At 41.8% G+C, this 20,900-nt stretch overlaps 1 protein-coding gene across 12 annotated transcripts in view; it reads left to right on the top strand.

The window, feature by feature from the left end:
• TANC1 (tetratricopeptide repeat, ankyrin repeat and coiled-coil containing 1) overlaps positions 1–20,900 on the top strand; it is a 244,458-nt gene that overhangs the window by 139,601 nt on the left and 83,957 nt on the right. For all 12 annotated transcript variants that reach the window (XM_080669582.1, XM_080669579.1, XM_080669577.1 and 9 more), the window contains one exon: positions 13,342–13,446. In XM_080669582.1, coding sequence (XP_080525708.1) covers positions 13,342–13,446 — 105 coding nt within the window. The remainder of the gene's footprint in view (positions 1–13,341; positions 13,447–20,900) is intronic.

The raw sequence follows: 20,900 nt of genomic DNA, 5'->3' as shown, positions 1-20,900 counted from the left end.
GAGGTAATAAAGATTCTTGTCCCCTCAGCGGAGGTCCTCAGGATCTCACCCTGGTTCTCACCCGGTGCCTGGCACGCAGTGGACTTGCAACAGATACCCGAGTAAATGAAGTGAATGAACGAATTTCTGTGCTTTACTATGTACAGCAATTGCATATAGTCTAAAGAGTAGTCCGATCAAGCTGCACTGGAAGGAAGTAGAAACATCACTCGGATTCTTGTTGAGCGAGGAGTTTATTGTACTCACAGTGCTGCAAACACACACCCTGCAAACAGTTTGAAAATCTTTGTCAACGTCTGTCTTAATGGTGCCTGCTGGAAGGAGCATGGCTGCGTTTTGATACACTGTTTTCCCACTAGATTTAAGCACCTTTTGATAATGGATGTTTATTTACATCCACCCATCAGCAGATGACCCATTTTCACCCTCTCACCGCCTTGCTTTCATTTCTTCTTCCCTAGAATTGCGTTCTAAATTTCCCAGACCCACCTGTCTTTGTGTGAAGTCACATTAGCAGTAATAACTCAGCTTGCACAGACTTGCGACCCTTCTCTCCTTGCACAAGGCCCCAGGCCCTTGTTAAAGAAGTTTCTGGACGCCCCTGGGGTTATGTCACCTGTGCTCATGACTAGGGCGGCTGCCGCTACCGCTGGTGCACTTCTCTCCTGGAGCCCTGCCCGCATCAGCTCCCAGTGCCCCGGCGCGTGTCGGGAGCCTCCGGCGGCCCTTTGTCACTCCCTGGAGTAGAGCCTTCTCAAGCAGCGTTTTAGGTTTTACTTACAGCCCCTCCCCTGTTCCCATAGGAGAAATCCAAGTGATGGACAGACAACACACTGTGCTTGGAATTGTCCTCCTCTTGAGTTGAGAAGTTTTGACTGGGTCAGTTCAGCATCTTGCTCCTTCCCTCATAGAGAAACCTCTCACGAGGCTCTCACCCCTCTTATAAACCCAGGGTGGTGGGCAGCCCCACCTGGTCACCCACCTGCTTCCGCTCGGCAGGGGACACAGCTGCAGCGTGGGTGTTGTCAGCCCAGGTCTCTCTTATAGAGCTTAAGTTTCCCCCCTTCTCAGTTCCAAACTGTCTCCGCCTTTCTCTCCCCAATACTTTCTTTATGGGGTATATGAGGGAGAGGGATCCAGCTTTAGGAGCCTAGGTATCGTGCTCTTTAAAAATCCAAGCCTGGGTTCTGCCGGTTTCCCGGAGTTTACCATTTGGAAATGGCTATTGAATGACATTTGCGCTGGTGATAAAGGTCCCTCCCCCCCGCCCACTCCCCCAAAGGCCTCTTACTCATCTCCTTTTCCTTTTTCTCTCCTTGTTGTGAACATTTCCCGGTGTGAAATGAAAACCTAGACCAGATAAAATGGACAGGAACCTTTACTGTGAAAGGTCAAGATGCTAAAAAACCCCCCAAACTCTAAAATGATTGATACCACACAGTATCGTTTTTCACAGTCTCCAGATGTTGTGAGAAATGTAAGATCTGTTTTAAATGCAATAAATAGCCTCAGGTGTGCTCGTCGCAAATACTGCTTTCGTGTGTGTATATATATAATTATTTTTAACTAAAAATGCTCAGGAATGAAAAGGACCCCCTGCCCTTCTCTCTTTCACTGCCCGAAGATAAAGCCCAGTTTGGTTTATTTCTGCCATCCCTTAAAAAAAAAAATTCCTTATATGGCAGTTTCTAAGCAGCAAAATAGTCAGCTGTTTGATTAAAATGTCAAAAAGAGTAGGAAAGCTGGCCGCTGGGTAAAGTATGTTTACACGAAGGCTGGAGACTGAATGGGGAGAATGAGGTGCCTCCCAGGTCCTGGATGAAGTGATTAAGGGGGGAAGGCCGCGCCCCCCGAGGCTGACAGGCCCTCCTGCACAATGGAAGGAGCTGGCAGAAGCTCTTGGCCTGCAAGCTGCACGAATGGGTACCTGTTTAACCTTTTTAGCACATTTTATGTTTCTCTTCATCTTACGAGCGCTTTAACTTTGAGAGCCTGCTTCTGCAGAATCACATAGTAGAGAATTGGGGGTAGGGGTGGGGGCGGGAGTTGGAGAATGAGGGAACTGGGATGAGGAAAGGGATCCAGAGGTGCAATGAGGTGGATTTAATTTATGCTCAAGAATGATCCCCATTTATCTCAAACCTTGTAAACTGGTTAAGTTGGTGCTCCAGCCACAGCCCTAGACCCTGCTTAGACCCTGATGGGAGAAGGGGGTCTTCCTTAGAGGCCCTGCCTTTCAGCGGCCCAGGAGTGATGGGAGGTGTGGCAGTGTTGCAGGGCAGTCCGCGCTGCTAGATGAGCTGATTTTCAAGGTAATACCTGACAGTCTTGCCTTGTTTTTAAGAGCCTCTTGCCTTAAAACATAGTTGTAGCCGGAATACCATGCTTTCGGGGTAATGATTATGTGGTTTTGCATTCTGATCAACTTGGGGAGATTGATCTGATAGTGCCTGGTTTATGTAAAGGGGGGAATTATTTTACTTTAAGGTAGCTCATACTAGGGAATGTTGAGCATTTCATTTTAAACAGGAAGCTGTGTGAGGAAAGACACTGGCAGTGGTTCCCCTGAGTCAAGGGGGTGTTGGAGAGATGCATTGTTCAGTTTTGATCACTGTTGAGTGAACCGCACTTAGCGCGACCAGTGGTGAACCAGGATTAAAGAAAACAGACAAGAGAATATAGGTGGGGCCAGGTAGGATACTGTTCTCAGATGGAGAGGCAGTGCCACAGCCTATAAGCCGAGTCTTTATTTTATAGTCACGTCCCACGAGGCAAAGCAAGGGCTGGTCAAGAAGTTTACAATGTTCTTGCGAGTTTTGAATCTACTTAATTACATGCACCTGAGAACTCTATCAAGCTTTGTTTTGGCAGCACCACATCAGCCACCTGGGACTACAAGTTTGGACCATAAGGTCAAACTTACAGCCATAGTCTTTGACTATAATTGTGCTGGGAGGCCTTTGCCCTCCAAGTTGGGACCTGCACGTGGCTTTGCCATGTGAGGACTGTGCCCTCTCATTAGTCCGAGGCTTGAACCTGTGCAAAGGCTGTAGCCGCTCTCCACATCTCCCCCTTTGTTGTTTTTAATCACTTCTATTTACATTATTCATCACAATCACTTGGACTTATAAGGATTATCCCAAAATTAGGAATTGTCCAAAACTTTAAGCTACTACAATAAACATAAAAGTAAAAACTTGCTTCTGTTTACTTGACATCAAAAGCTTTAGGCAAATTACGCAGCATAACCAAAACATCAAGAACAAAACTGGTTATTAACAAAACAACAACAAAATAATGTCAATGCAACCCAGCAACAAGAGAGAAACTAAACCACAGATATGTTAACATTTTCAGGACTATTTCCACAAAATGAAAGTTTCTTTTGCTGCTGGTGTATATCTACTCAGAGTCCTCAGATTTGGTTGCGCAAGACTTTACAGAAGACTGGCAGCTAACCAATGCTAGCATAGCCAGAAACATGGCTGAAGTAGTAGCTTCCACTCCCCGCTTTTCTACCATTTGCTGGGCCTGAGTCATTAACTTATTCAGCTGATCCCATGTTGGCACCTCAGCCCCTTGTGAAGCCTTCGTTATCTTCTGCATCACTATCATCAGGGCAACTCTCAGTCTTTTGAACGGAGAGACAAGGAGCTTCTCTGGGTCTACTGCGGTGACGCACACAACACCCTGGCACCCAAATCGGCTGCGCTGCTCCCTCTGGAAAGATACACACATAACCACTGCCCCACATCATCGCCAGACCTGGTCTAAACCATTGTCCAAAAGATATTTCTTTTAGAGAGAGTAGATCTTTGTGTCACCTCAGGGCCCTTGAGATGTCACAAAACAGTCTCTCAGTTAACTTATTTTCCATCTTCTACTTTTCTACTTAATCTATATCTTACTTTCTACCTTATACTTTTCTGTTTAATCTATATCTTCCTTGGACAAAACTTAAGAAATTTAAGAATTTGACTACGCTTCTTTGAGCATTGTTTTAGAGATCCCTTTCCTGAGATCCTGAATTTCCCATGTTTTACACCTAGCTGCTACCAAACCTCACTCCCTACCTTACTTTCGTTTTCTGCATGTGCTTCGCTGGAGCGTCCTTTCACCTTACAATTATAATTTTCCCGTACTCAGGCCCCACGTTGGATGCCATATGAACCACGCTCAGCATGGCCAATGGTGAACCTGAGGAGGGGTGGTGAAGGATTAAAGAAAACAGACAAGAGAATTTAGGTGGGGCTAGGTGGGGCACTGTTCTCAGATGTGGAGACAGTGCCTTGGCCTGTAAGCCAAGTCTTTATTTTATAGTCAGATCCCATGAGGCAAAGCATGGGTGTGGTCAAGATGTTTACAATGTTCTCACGAGTTTTGAATCTACTTAATTTCATGCACCTGAGAACTCTATCAAGCTCTGTTTTGGCAGCACTTGCCCTCTCATTAGTCCGAGGCTTGAACCTATCCAGTGCTGCAGCCGCTCTCCACAGTTGAGCACTTCACTAGGAATGTGACCACTTCATTTAGGGGGAGTTTTTCATCTCCGTGGTATAGAAATAATTGTCATTGTGGTTTAATAGATGACAGTTGAAGTGTAAGATCAGTGCCTCCTGATTACAGTGGCCTCCACTTGTCCCAATTCTGAGGTCAGTCTGCTCAACTGACCACCCCAGGGACTCTTTGTCAGTAGCCCCTCATGGAGTGGATGCAGTAGCTCGTCTCATTCTGGGGAACATTCCTCCTGTTTTCTGTGATTCCTCAGAGTTCCTTTTCTAACGTGTTTTGGTGGCTCTCTTTAAGGGTAGGGTCTTTCCTGGACTGTCTGGTGATCCTAGTCTATATGTACTAGTAAGTGTGAGGTGCTAAAATGCTGATATGAAAAGGGCAGGTGTATATTGAGTGCATGCTATAGGTAGAGTAATTGACTGGTCAGGGACCTGCCATTTTTTTTTTTTTTTTTTTTTTTTTGAGAGAGAGAAACAAGTTGTTTTCCATTTATTTATGCATTCGTTGGTTGATTATTTTTTAAAATTTATTTTTATTGTCTGTGTCCATGGGCTCTGCCTATATGCATGTAATTCTTTGGTTAATCTCTGCCCACCCCTGGCTGCCCCCTCACCCTCACCTTCCCTCTGAAATCTGTCAGTCTGTTCCACGCTTCCATGTCTCTGGACCTATTTGCTCATCAGTTTATTTTGTTCATTTGATTCCACATATAAGTACAATCATGTGATATTTGTCTTTCTCTGACTGGCTTATTTCATTTAGCATAATAATCTCCAGGTTCATCCATGCTATCTCAAAGGATAAGAGATCCTTCTTTTTTACTGCTGCATACAGTATTCCATTATGTAAATGTACCACAGCTTTTTCATCCATTCATCTCTTGATTGGCAGTTGGGCTGTTTCCAGTTCTTAGCTATTGTAAATAACACTGTTATGAACATAAGGGTGCATATGTGTTTGTTTTTTTCTGATTGGTTTCAGGATTCTTAGGATATTTTCCCAGAAGTTGGATCACTGGGTCAAGCTGCAGTTCCATTTTTTATTTTTTTAGGAATCTCCATACTGTTTTTCACAGTGGCTGCACCAGTCTGCATTCCCACATCCCAGCAGTGTATTAGGGTTCCCTTTATCCCACATCCTCGCCAAAACTTGCTGTTTGTTGGATTATTGATGTAGCCAATTGATGACTGATGTGAGGTGATATCTCATTGTGGTTTTATTTGCATCTCTCTGATGATTAGTGACATTGAGCATTTTTTCATATGGCTCTTGGCCATCTGCGTGTTTTATTTGGAGAAGCGTCTAATAAGGTCTCTTGCCCACTTTTTAATTGGATTTTTAGTCTTCCTTTTGTTGAGTTCTATGAGTTCTTTATCACTGGCAAATACGTTTTCCCATACAGTGAGTTCACTTTTAATTTTGAGGATGGTTTCTTTTCCTGTGCAGAAGCTTTTTAGTTTGATGTAGTCCTAATTGTTTATTTTTTCCTTTGTTTCTTTTGCCCTAGGAGGTGTATTGGTGAAAATTCTGCTACATGAGATGTCTGAGATTTTACTGCCTATGGTTTCTAAGATTTTTATGGTTTCACAGCTTACATTTAAGTCTTTTATCCATTTTAAGTTTATTCTTGTGTATTGTGTAAGTAGATGGTATAGTTTTCATTTTTTGCATGTACCTGTACAGTTTTCCCAACACCATGTATTGAAGAGACTTTCTTTACTCCATTATATGCTCTTGCCTCCTTTGTCAAATATATTAATTGACCATATTGGCATGGGTCGATTTCTGGGGTCCCTGTTCTATTCCATTGATCTATATGCCTGCTTTTGTGCCTGTACCAGGCTGTTTTGGTTACAATGGTTTTGTACTATAGTTTGATATACGGTATTGTGATCCCTCAACTTTGTTCTTCTTTCTCAAGATTTCTGCTACTATTTGGTGTCTTTTTAGGTTCCACATAAATTCTTGGAATATTTGTTTTAGATCTGTGAAGTATGCTGACTATATATATATATATATATATATATATATATATTGCTTTGGGTAGTATGAACATCTTAATGATGTTAATTCTTCCAATCTGTGAACACAGTATTTTCTTCCACTTGTTTGCATCTTCCTTTGTTTCTTTTTTTTTTTTTTTTCAATGTCTTACAGTTTTCTGAGTATAGGTCTTTTACCTTCTTGGGAAAGTCTGTTCCTAGGTTCCTTATATTTTTCATTGCAATGGTAAATGGGACTGTTTTCTTAGTTTCTTTCTGAGAGTTCATTATTGGTATATAGAAATGCCACTTATTTCTGGATATTAATTTTGTTCCTGCTACTTTGCCAAATTCATTTATTAAATCTAGTAGTTTTTTTGGTGGAGTCTTTAGGGTTTTCTATGTAAAATATCATGTTAACTGCAACTAATGACAGTTTTAATTCCTTCTTTCCAATTTGGGTGCCTTTCATTTTTTCTTCTTGTGTGATTGCTATTGCTAAGACTTCTAGTATTAGGTTGAATAAGAGTGGTAAAAGTGGATATCCTTGTCTTTTTCCTGTTTTTTTTTTGTTTGTTTGTTTGTTTTTTGTTTTTGTTTTTTTTAAGGGAAACTCTTTTAGTTTTTGCCCATTGAGTATGATGTAGGCTGTAGGTTTGTCATATTTGGCCATTACTATGTTGAGGTATGTTCCCTCTATTCCCACTTTGCTGAGAGTTTTTATCAAGAATGGGTGCTGGATTTTGTCAAATGCTTTTTCTGTATCAATTGATATGATAATGTGATTCTTAAAATTATGTTTCTGTTAATTTTAGAGAGAAAAGAAGAGGGAGGGAGGGAGGAGGGGAGAGAGAGAGAGAGAGAGAGAGAGAGAGAGATGTGGGAGAGAAACATCGTATACATGCCCCAACCGGGGATTGAACCTGCAACCTGGGCATGTGCCCTGACTGGGAATTGAGCCAGTGACCTTTTGTGGCATGGGACAGTGCTCAATGAATTGAGCCACAGCATCCAGGATTGATCATGTGATTTTTATCCTTCAGTTTATGTGCTAGAACACATTTATTGATTTGAGAATATTGTACCAACCTTGCATCCTGGAATAAATTCCACTTGGTCATGGTGTATTGTTGGATCCGATTTGCTAATATTTGTTTGAGGATTTTAGCATCTATGTTCATCACACTATTCGCCTATAATTTCTTTTCTTTGTAGTGTCTTTTTCTGGTTTTGGAATTAGGATAATGCTGACCTTGTAAAAAAAATTTGGAACTCTTCCCTCTTCTTGAGGTTTTTGGAATAATTTGAGGAGGATAATTATTAGTTCTTCTTTGAATGTTTGATAAAACTCACCCGTAAATATATCTGGTCCAGGACTTTTGTTTGTTGGGAGTTTTTTTGTTTTGTTTTGTTTTTTAAATTCTTCAATTTCTTTAGTTGTTATTGGCCTATTCAGATTTTCTTAGTCTTCCTGAATCAGTCTTGGAAGATTGTATGTTTCTAGGAATTTGTTCATTTCACCCAGGTCGTCCAGTTTGTTGGCATATAGTTGCTCATAGTATTGTCTCATAATCCTTTATATTTCTGTGGTGTCAGTTATTACTTCATCACTTTCATTTCTGATTTTATTTATTTGCGTCCTCTCTCTTTATTTCTTGATGAATCTGGCTAAAGGTTCATCAATCTTCTTTATTTCTTTTAAAGAACTAGCTCTTGGTTTCATTGATCTTTTTTTTTTCTTGTCTTTTTTTATTAGTCTCTCTGTCATTTATTTTTGCTCTGATATTTAGGCCTGTATCACTGTGAACTTCTCTCTCAGGACTATTTTGCTGTGTCCCATAAATTTTGTGTTGTTGTGTGTTCGTTTTCATTTGTTTCCAGGAAGTTTTTTTATTTCATCCTTGATCTTATTGGTAATTCATTCATTGTTTAATAACACACTATTTAGCTTCTATGTGTTTGAATGTCTTTGAGTGTTTTCATTATAGCTGATTTCTAGCTTCATGCTAATGTGATCTAAGAAGATACTTGGTACGATTTCAGTCTTCTTGAACTTGTAGAGACCTGTTCTGTGTCCTAACATGTGGTCTGTCTTTGAGAATGTTGCATGTGCACTTGAGAAGAATGTATATTCTGCAGCTTTGGGATGAAATGTTCTGTGAATATCAATTAAATCCATCTTATCTAGTGTATAATTTAAGGGTGCTGTTTCTTTGTTGATTCATTGGGTGATTCTTCTATGTGCCCTGTCCAGAGATCAAACTGGAAACCTTGGTGTATCCGGGCAATGCTGTAACCAGCTGAGCTACCTCACCAGGATAGGACCCGTCATTTCTTGGCATGTCCCCAACTGTGATTATTTATAGGTCTTTTCTCTTGTTGAGTTTCCCCAGAGAGGAATCCTTTAGTTTCTTCTTGCCACAGTGGGCTAGCTTGTTGTTGGTGTTTTTGTAACTAAGAGGGAGCATGTGTCCACATTGGACCCACCAATCTGTATGTAGAATTTTTTCTCAATCTGTTATTTAGTGTAGCACTCAAGAGTTCAGCTCTTGAGTCTCCATTGTCTTAGTTTTCAACCTTTTCAGAGAAAAACTCAGTCGCCAGGATGAGGGAAGGGATGCTCCTGGTTTGGAGTGGGGGGTGAGGTCATAAATAGATTTTCAACCCACTGTCCTGTGTTTGACCCCACCTGTGCCCCTGCCTTCAGAGGTGTCTCCTGTCTAAAACTGAGTTCTCCTGTCTCCCTCCCAGCACCACCTTTTCTAGTCGGCTCCATCCACTGCTCCTTGGCAATCTGTTTCCAACTTTTCAGAAGTTTGGTTTCTTGCCTGTGGTTATCTCCTTTCTCCATTGGTCGCTCTCAAATCCCTTTACTGCAACTTTAATGGTATTTTAAAAGGGAGTGAAGGCAAATGAGGGTTTATCTGCTATGTTTAATGGAAAGTGCACACAAATTCTCTAATGAGCAATTGAGAGTGGGATGAATAAGTCTCTATAGTTATAAACTTACCTTGTTTTATAGTGTTTGAGGCCCTGCTTTTTGTAAAAAGCTACTTAAATAAAAGGACCATGTTGGAAAGCTGTTGTTTATATTCACCTCATAATACTTCAAATCACAGTAAAAGTTAGAGGGGATCAGAGACAAGCAAGCATGACTGTTCAGCCAAGGTCCACGGACGATTGGATGGTGGGAGTTTCCACTGCCCTGGCCTTTTCTATAAATGCATATTTAATCTGGGTTTCCTACTCTTATAAGTGCTAAGGGGGATTTAATATGTGGGCTTCACACCTGCACAGACCCCAAAACTGTTTGTATTTCTGCTTTGCCGTGTCTGGGCCATGAGCAGATTAACTGGTTGGAGCCTCAATTTCCTGAACTAAAAGTGGGGGAAATAGTGCTTTTCTCCCAAAGTTATTAGGATTGAATGAATTAATATTTGCAAGTGCTTAGTCTTGTATGACCACCTAAGACACATCTTGTTTACTTTAGTATATTCCAGGTCTCCTTTTGTATCTCTAGCATCACTGCTCACTGTGGGCAGCCTACAGGCTCTTGATACCCTCACTCCTCAGTGCTGAGTAATTATTATAGTTAGCGGTTGGTCTCTGAACAGAACATAGTTCAGACATTTAAATGGGTGAGCATGAATGCTTTCTGAAGGCACTGTGTGACATTGGGGTTCGGTGTTCCAGCTGTTCATAATGACCATTGTATGCCCATGGCACATAATCCATATTTTAAGAAAGTACTTACTATTAGAAAATATTTATGAAGGACGTATGGGGTAGGGAGATTGGAGCCAGGAAGTAGATCTTTTTAGATCTGCTGTTACTATACCCTGAAGAGTTAAAGTGAGCAGAAACTTACAGGTAACTCTTGTGTAAGTGGCATGGTTGCTGACAGGGGCAATTCAAATAATCAGGCAATAATAATAAAGTTCATTATCTCTCCTGAGTACTTTATATAGAAAAGAGCAGATGACCAGAGAGAAATACATCTCTTTACCGTAGTGAATAGGTCCCAAACCAAACATGAAGAAAAATTCTCATATTTGTCCTGATTCCGTTATTCCGTTTTCTACCTGCCCTGTTCAGGCCCTTCACAGTTTCTGGGTCCTCCACAGCAAGTATATTAGTTTCTTAGTTCCTAGTTTGCCCTTTCCCCTGTCTTTCCCTCCACACATATTTCTATATAGATATGTGTATGTCTTAGATAAAATCTGAATCATGCTTTGTATTCTGTTATGAAGCCTATATCATCCATCTATATTGTGAGCATATTCTCCCTCTTCCCCCATAACCATTCCATTTTAACCTTACAACAATCCCTTTCTGACATGGACAGATATTCCTTAGAGAAGAATTCCAAGTAATACATGTAAAGAAATGAGGAAAGTATAAAATCACCATTGGAGCACCTCAGTAATAAATGATGCAGGCAGCACCACAGATGAGTGCTAAAGTTAGCTCAAAGTACCTCTCCCCAAACACTTACTAATTACTGTGGTGTTTTTAACAAATATCCAAAAATTCCTTGACACTCTTTCCTCTGGGAGGTGGACCTTAATTCTCCTCTCCTTCGAGTGTGGTCTGAACTTAGTGACTCACTTATAAGAAGCAGAGGAAAGAAAAGGAAAACTGAAAACCTTATAGTGGAGAGACATGATAGACCTCCCTAAGTGATCATGGTCATTTCACCAGTAAAAGTCATGTTGAAATCATGAGAAATTACAATAAGATGTGATGAGGGGGGCATGCCACCCCGTGGTGTCTTCCAAAATCCTATAACCCAAATCTAATCACAAGGAAGCATCAGACAAATCCAAATCGAGGGAAATAGTATAAAATACCGACCAGTAGGCTTCAAAATAGTCACAGTCATGAGAAACAAGGCAAGACTGAGGAATTGCCAGGAAGAGAAAGGAGGGGGAGACAGGACGCAACGGAATGCAGTGGAATCTCAGATTGGATCCTGGAGGAGAAAAGGGTTTCAGAAACGAGGGTGTCCAAAGTTGGAAAGTTGGAAATAATATCCCTATTTGTCTAGTACCATGCTACCATGCACTTCTTTGACAATGTAGTTTTTTGTTTGTTTGTTTAAGATGTGGTGCATTATATAGCTGTCTGGGCATTGGGTTATTTTTATGGTAGTAGAGATGCTTTTGCAGGAAACCTTTAGATGGCAGCATCTCTCACCATAAACCTCATTCGGAACAGAATTCCTCAGATGTGTAAGATGTTTGACACAGGAGGATGCTCAGAATTAGGCTGACTCATCCCTTCAGTGTGTGGTGAGGGAGCTGAGGCCCCCAGAGGGTCAGGACCAGGGCTCAGGGCTGAGCCACTGAGAGAACTGTGGACCCCTGTCTGGTCCTCTTCACACCACCCTTCCTCCTAACCTGTGTGAAATGTTTCCTGGTTCTGTGGCCTTGTTAAAAGCCCACGTTCAGCATCAGGCTACCAAGGCAAATGAGAGTCCAGTGGGATTTGGGACCAAAATGTAATATGATGTTTCAAATGAGCAGACAAAATAGGTAATCTTTTTTGGAGGTAAGCAGATTTATTTAGATATAATTCTCATAGCATACAATTTACTCATTAAAGTATACACTACAGCAATTTCTAGCATAGTCACAGGTTGTGCAACCATCAGCACACCCTAATTTTAGAACATTTTTATCACCCTAGAAAGAAGTCCCAGACCCGTAAGCCATCATCCCATAAGTCTGCACATCTCCCAGCCTCTGTCAACGATTCATATTTTGTCTCTTATTAATTTGTCTCTTCCGGACATTCATATGAATGTAATCATATAATATGTGGTCTTTGGTGACTGGCTTTTTTTCAGTTAGCATAATGTTTTCAGGTTTCACCCATGTTATGGCACACCTGAATCAGAGCTCCATTCCTTTTTATTGCCCAATAATATTCCAGTGTGGATATATAACATCTTGTCATCAGTTGATGGACATTTGGCTGTTATGAATAATGCAACTAGGAACATTCACGCACCAATTTTTGTGGGAATGTACATTCACATAGAAGTGGAATTGCTGGGTCACTCTTTGTTTAACCCTTTTGAGGAACTGCCAAACTGTTTTCCAGAGTGGCTGCTGTGCATTGCCCTAGCAATGTGAGAGGGTTCCATTCAGTCTTAGTAAGAATTCCAGATTTCCCAATAAGTTGGGGTTGCGGGGAGAAGTGAGAGATTTGACTCTGAAGCTCTCTTGTATCTCTGATTCACACTCCGGACTGGCTGCTGCGCCTGTTTGCAGGCAGCCGTGTCAGCTGCCAAGAAAGCAGTCATCTTCTCTGCCCCACACAGTTGCCATGCGTCACAGCCTGATAAAATGCCTGCATTCTGAGCCTGCTCGTAGTGTGTTGATATTACAGGCTGGCTGTTTGCAATCCCTGCCTCCTGACTTCAGAGCGACCAAGCCACCCAATCATCTTTGTCCCAGTTGGAGAAAAATTCCAAAGATAAAATCCTTTGCCACGAGCCATCCAGGTTCGAACATGTCAAAATCACTTACTTGACAGACCGAGGACAGCTGTAGGGACTTCACCGCAGAAGAGCAGCTTGGTTTCTGTCCAAGTTTACATTCTCAAAACTGACCTTACCCACTTCTTCTTTGGCAGGCAGGCTGGACATTCCCGTGTCTGTACTGAGATGACTGTGTGTGTGTGTGTGTGTGTGTGTGTGTGTACGTGCGCGCGCGCGTTCAAGGGAGGGGAGAGGGCTGGCTCTTCCTTTAGGCATGTTTGGGTCCTGGTGAGGACACACATTGCACATGCTGAGCTTTGCATCTGGAAAAAATTAGCCACACTCAGATTTTTCCCACTACAGGTCCCGTCAGGAAGCCCAAGTATGTGGAAAGCCCCCGAGTGCCTGGAGATGCAGTTATAATCCCGTTCAGAGACGTGTCCCAGCCAACAGAGCCTAATGAGAATGGTAAGAATCTGTTTTCAATGATCCTCCCCGCCCCCGCCCCCCCCCCCCCCCGCGAGATTGTACATAAGGACATTTCATTTCTGAGTGAAACTTGAGTGCCTCTTGCAGGAATGCTTTTGCTAAACTCAATGTGTTTGGGAGGGTTTTTTCCCCCCTCAGCTAGTTACAGAGGTCTGTTCAACTAATGTGCATTCTTGGAATTATGTGCATAGTGTAGGACTAGCTGAGTGGGTACATATGCATTGTTTAAGGGTTCACTCTTATTTCCTCTCAAGTTTGACCTCTGTCATGGGGGGATATGAAAAAGCAGCCAGGAGACTGCTTCCAAGACTTTGTTTTGTTTTTTAGTACTCCATCATTTTAGAATATTCAACAGCAGGCTTTCACTGGAAAGCTGAAACTTTAGCTGCATGAAGCTTCTAATAACTAGCTTACTTAAAACCATCTGGTAGCTTTTGAAAGCTTATTTCTTAACATCTAAAGTTTTTCTTTAGGGGAATATAGAAGTGGGGCAGAAAACAACACACACACCCAAAAAACCCAAACTCAAACTCATTGAAACCTTTTCAAGAAGACATTTTATATTTTGATTTCCCCCTATATCTGGAAATATGTGTAACAGGCATTACAAACTTACAACATTTCATAGATGTATCAGTAGTTCTTTATTTTTTAAAATCAGTTTAAGAATTTACCCCTTTGTTCCTTTCTTGGGGTAGGGGGTTGCCCAACTGACAACTCTTTGGTCTTTAATTTGTGTTTTGAATTTACATCCTGTTTTCCTAAATAAACATGTTAAGGAACCCTGGCCTACATAGGGAACCTGTTTTACCCTCAATGTGGGCATAAGCTCATGCAGTACACTTAGAAATATCTGGCACCCTGCTCTCCTGAGTTGTGGGATGTGGGCATACAGTCCCTTTATGTGCTCACCACCAGGTGTGTATTCTGTGTTTCTACATTTTGTGTGGTGGGGAGTGAGTAGGAACATGGAGTGGGGTGGCAGAGCTGAAAATAAAGCTAAAAATGAATTGAGAGAGGAGGGATTAGCAAAATATGAAAATTGGGAAGAGGAGTTTGGGATGGGTGGTGGATGAGATGGGGCCAGGAGCTGGGCACGTGGGACAGGGAAGAGGAGGTGGTGTGTGTGGCTTGGCACCCAGTCATTACGCTTAGGTAGGGGGTTCACACTAGGATTTGTGCTGAGGGATAGACAGGGTGTGCGGTGATGAAGACGGAAGAGTCCACGGTGGTATCTGGTTAGGATGGCCATCCTACATACATGAGGACACTCTTTGTTGTGAATTCGTATGTGCAGGGTGTCCATGTGTTGATCTGTTCTTTCATTTATGTTCTGCGTGTTGAATGGAAAAATAAAACACTGTTCCTCTAAAGCAGTGGTTCTCAACCTTTCTAATGCCGCGACCCTTTAATACAGTTCCTCATGTGTGGTGACCCCCAACCATAAAATTACTTTGGTTGCTACTTCATAACTGTAATTTTGCTACTGTTATGAATCGTAATGTAAATATCTGTGTTTTCCGATGGTCTTAGGCTCTACAACAGTGGTTCTCAACCTGTGGGTTGCAACCTGTGGGTTGAGAACCACTAGCAGGGTCGCCTAAGACCATCGGAAAACACAGATATTTATATTACTATTCATAACAGTAGCAAAATTACAGTTATGAAGTAGCAAATGAAAATAATTTTATGGTTGGGGCTCACCACAACATGAGGAACTGTATTAAAGGGTCGCGGCATTAAAAAGGTTGAGAACCACTGCTCTAAAGTAAGAATCAGTCATCTTCCCATTTCAGAATAAGCCTGCCACCTTTTGCCCTCATTCCCACCCCCAAAGTCTTTGTAATCCTGGGTGGTTATGTCCCTGGCATTTTGGCTGGCCTAGCCTCCATTATATAACCTCTTCCTCCCTGATGTAGAGTATTGTTGAGTTCCTGTCTAGAGTTTATGACTTCTGCTAGAGTGAGAATGGGGGAGAAATTTAGGATTTTTATTGGGCAAAGAAAAGAGTTTATAAATAGCTTTCATTGTCAACTTCCCTCCTCTTGCTCAAGGCGGAATTGGCTGTCTTTCTTGGGCTGAGGAGGCATTCTTATGCTTGGCCGCCAGCTGAGCTGAATTCAAGTGCAGTGATTGATATTGCTGTAGTTTTCATGAGCACTCACTACTAAGACTTAAGCTCTTGGATTTGACATCAGTCTCCAGGGGATCTGAAATTATGACATACCTGGGCTGTGAATAAGGACAAGAAGTTTCCAAAAATTTTGCATAGAATTAAAAAACAGGGTACGTTTTCTCTTTTTTTAGGTGTCTGGAAAAGGGTGTTGTTCGTGTTTGTGGGCACATGGTCGTTGTGTGGTTAGTCATGGTGCTGGTGGAAGACCAAGCAGAGTTATCTGTTAGGTGAGGAGGAGGTGGTTGCCTAACAGAATCCAAGTTGACAAAGAGCCAAGGATGCTGTATTCTGTAATTCCCATGGAATCCTTTAAATTTCAATGGAATTAAGTTTGACATATTAACATGTACATTTTATGTCCAAGTCATTGAACCTACCGGAGAGGCTGGGCTGAATTAAAGCTAATTGAGTTTGAGTTTGACCCAAGCATGTACAGATCCACTTCTAGGGTTTCATGTCATTACTTAAGTTTTAGTTTAAAACTTGGGCTTATGCTTTCCATATTTCCTTTGGGCATTTTTTTTTAATCTCTAAGACATTTTTCCAGGTGCTGTCAATAATAGCATCTCAGTCTTCACCAGACTAACAAACTCTATGAAAATAGCTCCTAGCAAAGTGCTTTCAAAATTTCACATAGACTCATGAAATAGCTTCCTAAATGTTCTTCCTAAATGTTTGCCATACCCTCTCCAGGCTAGCTGCCTTGCTTTATGGTCATGTAGCTCCATATATTCTTGATTCTTGGCTCTCTGTATAAAATTTAAATCAAAGTAAAATAAAATCAATGAGCACTTTGAAATTACTAGTTTATAAGTAACTACAGTTACATATAAGTTGCATATTTTAGCCACCTGGGAAGTGGTTATATGGACAGATGAACATTTTTAATGCAAGCAAAGAACCAGTTAAACGTTTGAATTCATCTGGATGCATCTATAGGGAAAGACATTCTACTTTATTTTTTATTTTTTTAAGACATTCTACTTTATTCAATGTTTTAAAATATTTTTGAAGGACAGCATTTTCTACTCTGGCAAAAAAGAGTGAGTTAATAAGGTCCTCAAACAAAACACAATCCCTCTTTTCGCATCAAATGGCTCTGTCACACAGAATGAGTTCTTCACAAATAAGCCTTCTATAGTAAAGCAACATATTGTTTAGGGGGAAAATGTCATTTACCCACAAAATAATACCTTTGCCTTAAGGGCAAGTAAAAAACCAGATAAGTTAGAGAGGATTATTAAGTTATAATAGGATTCACAGCTGTGTTTCTTTAAATTAAGGGCAACCATAATCCATTTAGGTCTGCTTCAATCTGTCATTAGCTACTTGAGCAAGCTTTGATGGGGAGGGGTGAGAAAGTTTTAGTTTTATGAGTCATTGCTTGGTGAAGATCAATCTCAAAATATGATTAAACATTTTTTCTGGCAGTCTGGTTAGCAAGTAAAACTGACACATACAAAACACCAGAATCATTAAATGCCAAACTCTCTTATTGGGAGGTGTGGGTCTTTTTTTAGATCGATGTTTAAGTTATTATCGATGCCTTATGTTTTTGATTATTTTTTCAGGCATTTAAAAAGATGTAGAGAATGAAAAAGGTGTAAAGACTAATGGCATTTTGGCTACCCACTCCTCAAGTTAACAAATAAAACGTAACTGTGTTCTCCTGATCTTATTCTTCTTCCTTTCCCAAGGGACAATCTAGCTCCTGCTATTAATTTTCAGCTTCTTTTAGAATGGTGATGGACTATTTGATGAATGGTCAAATAAAGTTTTATTAAATTAAAGTACAGAGAGGGGACACACCTGGTATGTGTGTGGTGAAGAGACTAGAGGTAGAATATCCATTCATTCTCTACTTCCTTAAATAAATATTAATTACATTCCTATGCTGTGAAAAGCTCTATGTTGGATGCTATTTGAGATGGGTTATCAAGCATAGGTCTTTTCTTCACAGAGGCTTAGAGTCTGGTTGCAGATTTAAGGCCTGTGTACAGAGTGATTATAATGCGAGGGGGAAGCAGTGTTGACTGATTCCAGCTGTGTGATGAATCGGGTGCACATGAAGGCACCAGGAAACACTTAATTGGTTGGACCTATGCCTTAAGATTTACCTGGCATAGGATGGAATGAGGCAGGAAGGAGACTAGGATCAGAGAAAGACTGTAAAGTGAGAAAATAAGATCTCAAATTAGAACAGGATCAGGGAAGAAGAGGTGATGAATAGGAAGATTCATGAGAAATTTCGAGGGCCAGGAGCTGTTAGAGACAAAGATGATGACTTCCAGGCTTTTTATTTACTTATTTTAAATCTTTATTGTTGAAAGTATTACATATGTCCCCCTTGTCCTCCCATTGACCTCTTCTAGCTCACCCCTGCCCACTTCCAGGCTTTGAGAGTACATTTAGAGCAATGGAGGAGAGGAAACCATCCATTTTAGTTTGAGTTCAGTTCCAGGCCTGTTGAGTTTGAGGTGCTGGTGGAGCATTAGGTAAAAGTGTCCAATGAACAGTTGGAAAACCAAACTGGTGCTCAAGAAAGAGCTCAGGATGTCACCTGGGCAGCCATTTGTTTAGAGGATATCAGATAGACCAAGGACAAGGTCATTGAGAGAAGAGGACTGAGGAACACCATCAAAGGGGCAGGAGAAAGAAGACCCCGTGAGACCACACATATCCTGGAACCATGGATTTTCTCTCTGTGTGTCTTTTATGGTGGCTGCCACTTGCCCCTTGCAGGACAGTATTTGTAAGGTCAAAATATATAGGAATAACAAAAGAGGAGGTGGGCTGTTCTGAAAACCAATTACTGTGCTTAATAGGGATGTTTGAGGAGAGTTATGAAGGCGAATGAGTTTGAGTTGTAGGTAGGTGATAAGGAAGTGGAATTGGTGGGGAATGACCCCTGTTTTTATCCCAAGGAGTTGAGAAGGTAAGGGAAGATGAGAGGTCATTTATTAGGGTGAGGAGTGTGTGAGAGTATGGCTTATTCATTTTTTTAAATATATTTTTATTGATTTCAGAGTGAAAAAGAGAGGGAGAGAGAGAAACATCAATTATGAGAGAGAATCATTGACGGGCTGCCTCCTGCATGCCCCCCACACTGGGGATCGAACCAGAAACCCGGGTATATGCCCTGACTGCGAATAGAACCGTGACCTCCTGATTCATAGGTTGTGCCACACTGTCTGGGACAGCTTATTCATTTATTTTTAAGAAAAGGGAGAATTTAATACAATTGGACACTTAAGGCAGAGGTTCTCAAAGTGTGTGTAGGCTGCGGACTTCTGGGTGTTACTTGTAGGGATCCATAAGATCAAAACTCTTTTCATAATAATACCAAGAAGGTATTCCCATTTCTCTTGCGAGGAGATTTGCACTGCTGGTGTGAAGAATCATTGGTAAAACTTCTGATGCCTTAGTTCATGCCAAGGTAGGGGCACCTGCTATTTTAGGGTCACACAGGATATTTTTTCACCACCACTTACTTGCATCAAAAATAATTCACTGAAGAATGTCTTGATGAAAGACTAAAAATAATGAATGTTATTAAATCTTGACCCTTGAGTACTCATCTTTTTAATATTCTGTGCGGATGAAATGAGGTCTGCAGAAAGCACTTCTGCTGCTTGCAGGAAGAGGCTGGTTGTCCCCCGGAAAAGCACTGGTGTGACTGTATGCATTGCAAGCTGAACAGTCTTTTTTTTTTCTTTAAATGGACCATCAGTTTTATTTGAAAGAATGACCAACAAACCATGCTTATTCGGAATTTGGTATTTCACAGCCATTTTCTCTAAAAGGCACCAAATGAATATCGATACTAATAAAAGGGTAATATGCTAGTTAGACTGGATCAACCAGACATCTTCTGTACTTCCGAGGCAGAGGCAGTTAGGGGCGATCAGGCCGGCAGGGGAGCAAGCTGTTAGGGGTGATCAGGCCAGCGTGGGGGAGCAGTTAGGGGGCAATCAGGCTGGCAGGTGAGGGCAGTTGGGGGCAATCAGGCTGGCAGGTGAGGGCAGTTGGGGGCAATCAGGCTGGCAGGGGAGTGGTTAGGGGGCGATCAAGCAGGCATGCAGAAGTGGTTAGGGGCGATCAGGCAGGCAGGCAGGCAGGCAAGTGGTTAGGAGCCAGCAGTCCTGGATTGTGAGAGGGATGTCCAACTGCCAGTTAGGCCTGATCCCTGCCTGCAGGATCAGGCCTAAACCGGCAGTTGGACAACCCCTGAAGGGTCCCAGATTGGAGAGGGTGCAGGCCAGGCTGAGGGACACCTACCCCCCAACCCCCTTTGCACAAATTTTGTGCACTGGGCCTCTAGTATTGCTTTAATAAAACACACACACACACACACACACACACACACACACACACACGACAGGATTAGTTGGCAATGGTAAAATTTGAACTTTCAAGTGAAAATTAGATTTTGGGGAGTTTGCATCTGTCACATTGAGATTGATGGCTTCCTAAGACTTTTTTTAAAACAAGTTTATTTTTAATAAAAATTGTATATAAGGTCTACAGAATGGTTATTTTATATACATATACATAGTGAAATGATTACTATAGTCAAATTATCATATATTCTGACACAGTTACCATTTTTTATTGTATGGAGATCAGCTGAAATCTACTCCATTAACAAATTTTCATGAGTCAATACATTATTATTAACTACTAGAGGCCCGGTACACGAAATTTGTGCATAGGGGTGGGGGAGGTGTCCCTTAGCCCAGCCTGCACCCTCTCCAATCTGGGACCCCTCAGGGGATGTCCAGCTGCCGGTTATCAGGACTAAACCAGCAGTCAGACATCCCTCTCACAATCCGGGACTGCTGGCTCCTAACCACTCACCTCCCTGCCTGCCTGATTGCCCCTAACCACTCTGCCTGACAGCTTGATAGCCCCTAACTGCTCCCCTGCTGCTCTGATTGACATCTAATTGGTCCCCTGCCAGCCTGATCGCCCCCAGCTGCCTTCCCCTGTGGGGCTGAGGTGACTGGGGGACTGAGACTGGATGAGGCAGGGTGAGGGGACTGTGGGACTGAGGCTGGATGAGGCAGGGCTGAGGGGACTGGGAGCTGCCATCTTGTGGCTATGGATGCTGCCATCTTGTGAGGGTGTGGCAGTCAATTAGCATATTCCCTCTTTATTGGCTGTGGGCACTGCCATCTTGTGAGGGCATGATGGTCAATTAGCATATTCCCTCTTTATTAGATAGGATAGTCACTACGCTATACATTGGATCTCTAGA

The sequence above is a fragment of the Plecotus auritus genome (genome assembly GCF_963455305.1).
Source record: "Plecotus auritus genome assembly, chromosome: 5".
NCBI classification, from domain to species: Eukaryota; Metazoa; Chordata; class Mammalia; order Chiroptera; family Vespertilionidae; genus Plecotus; species Plecotus auritus.
This window is presented reverse-complemented; position numbering and strand designations above follow the sequence as displayed.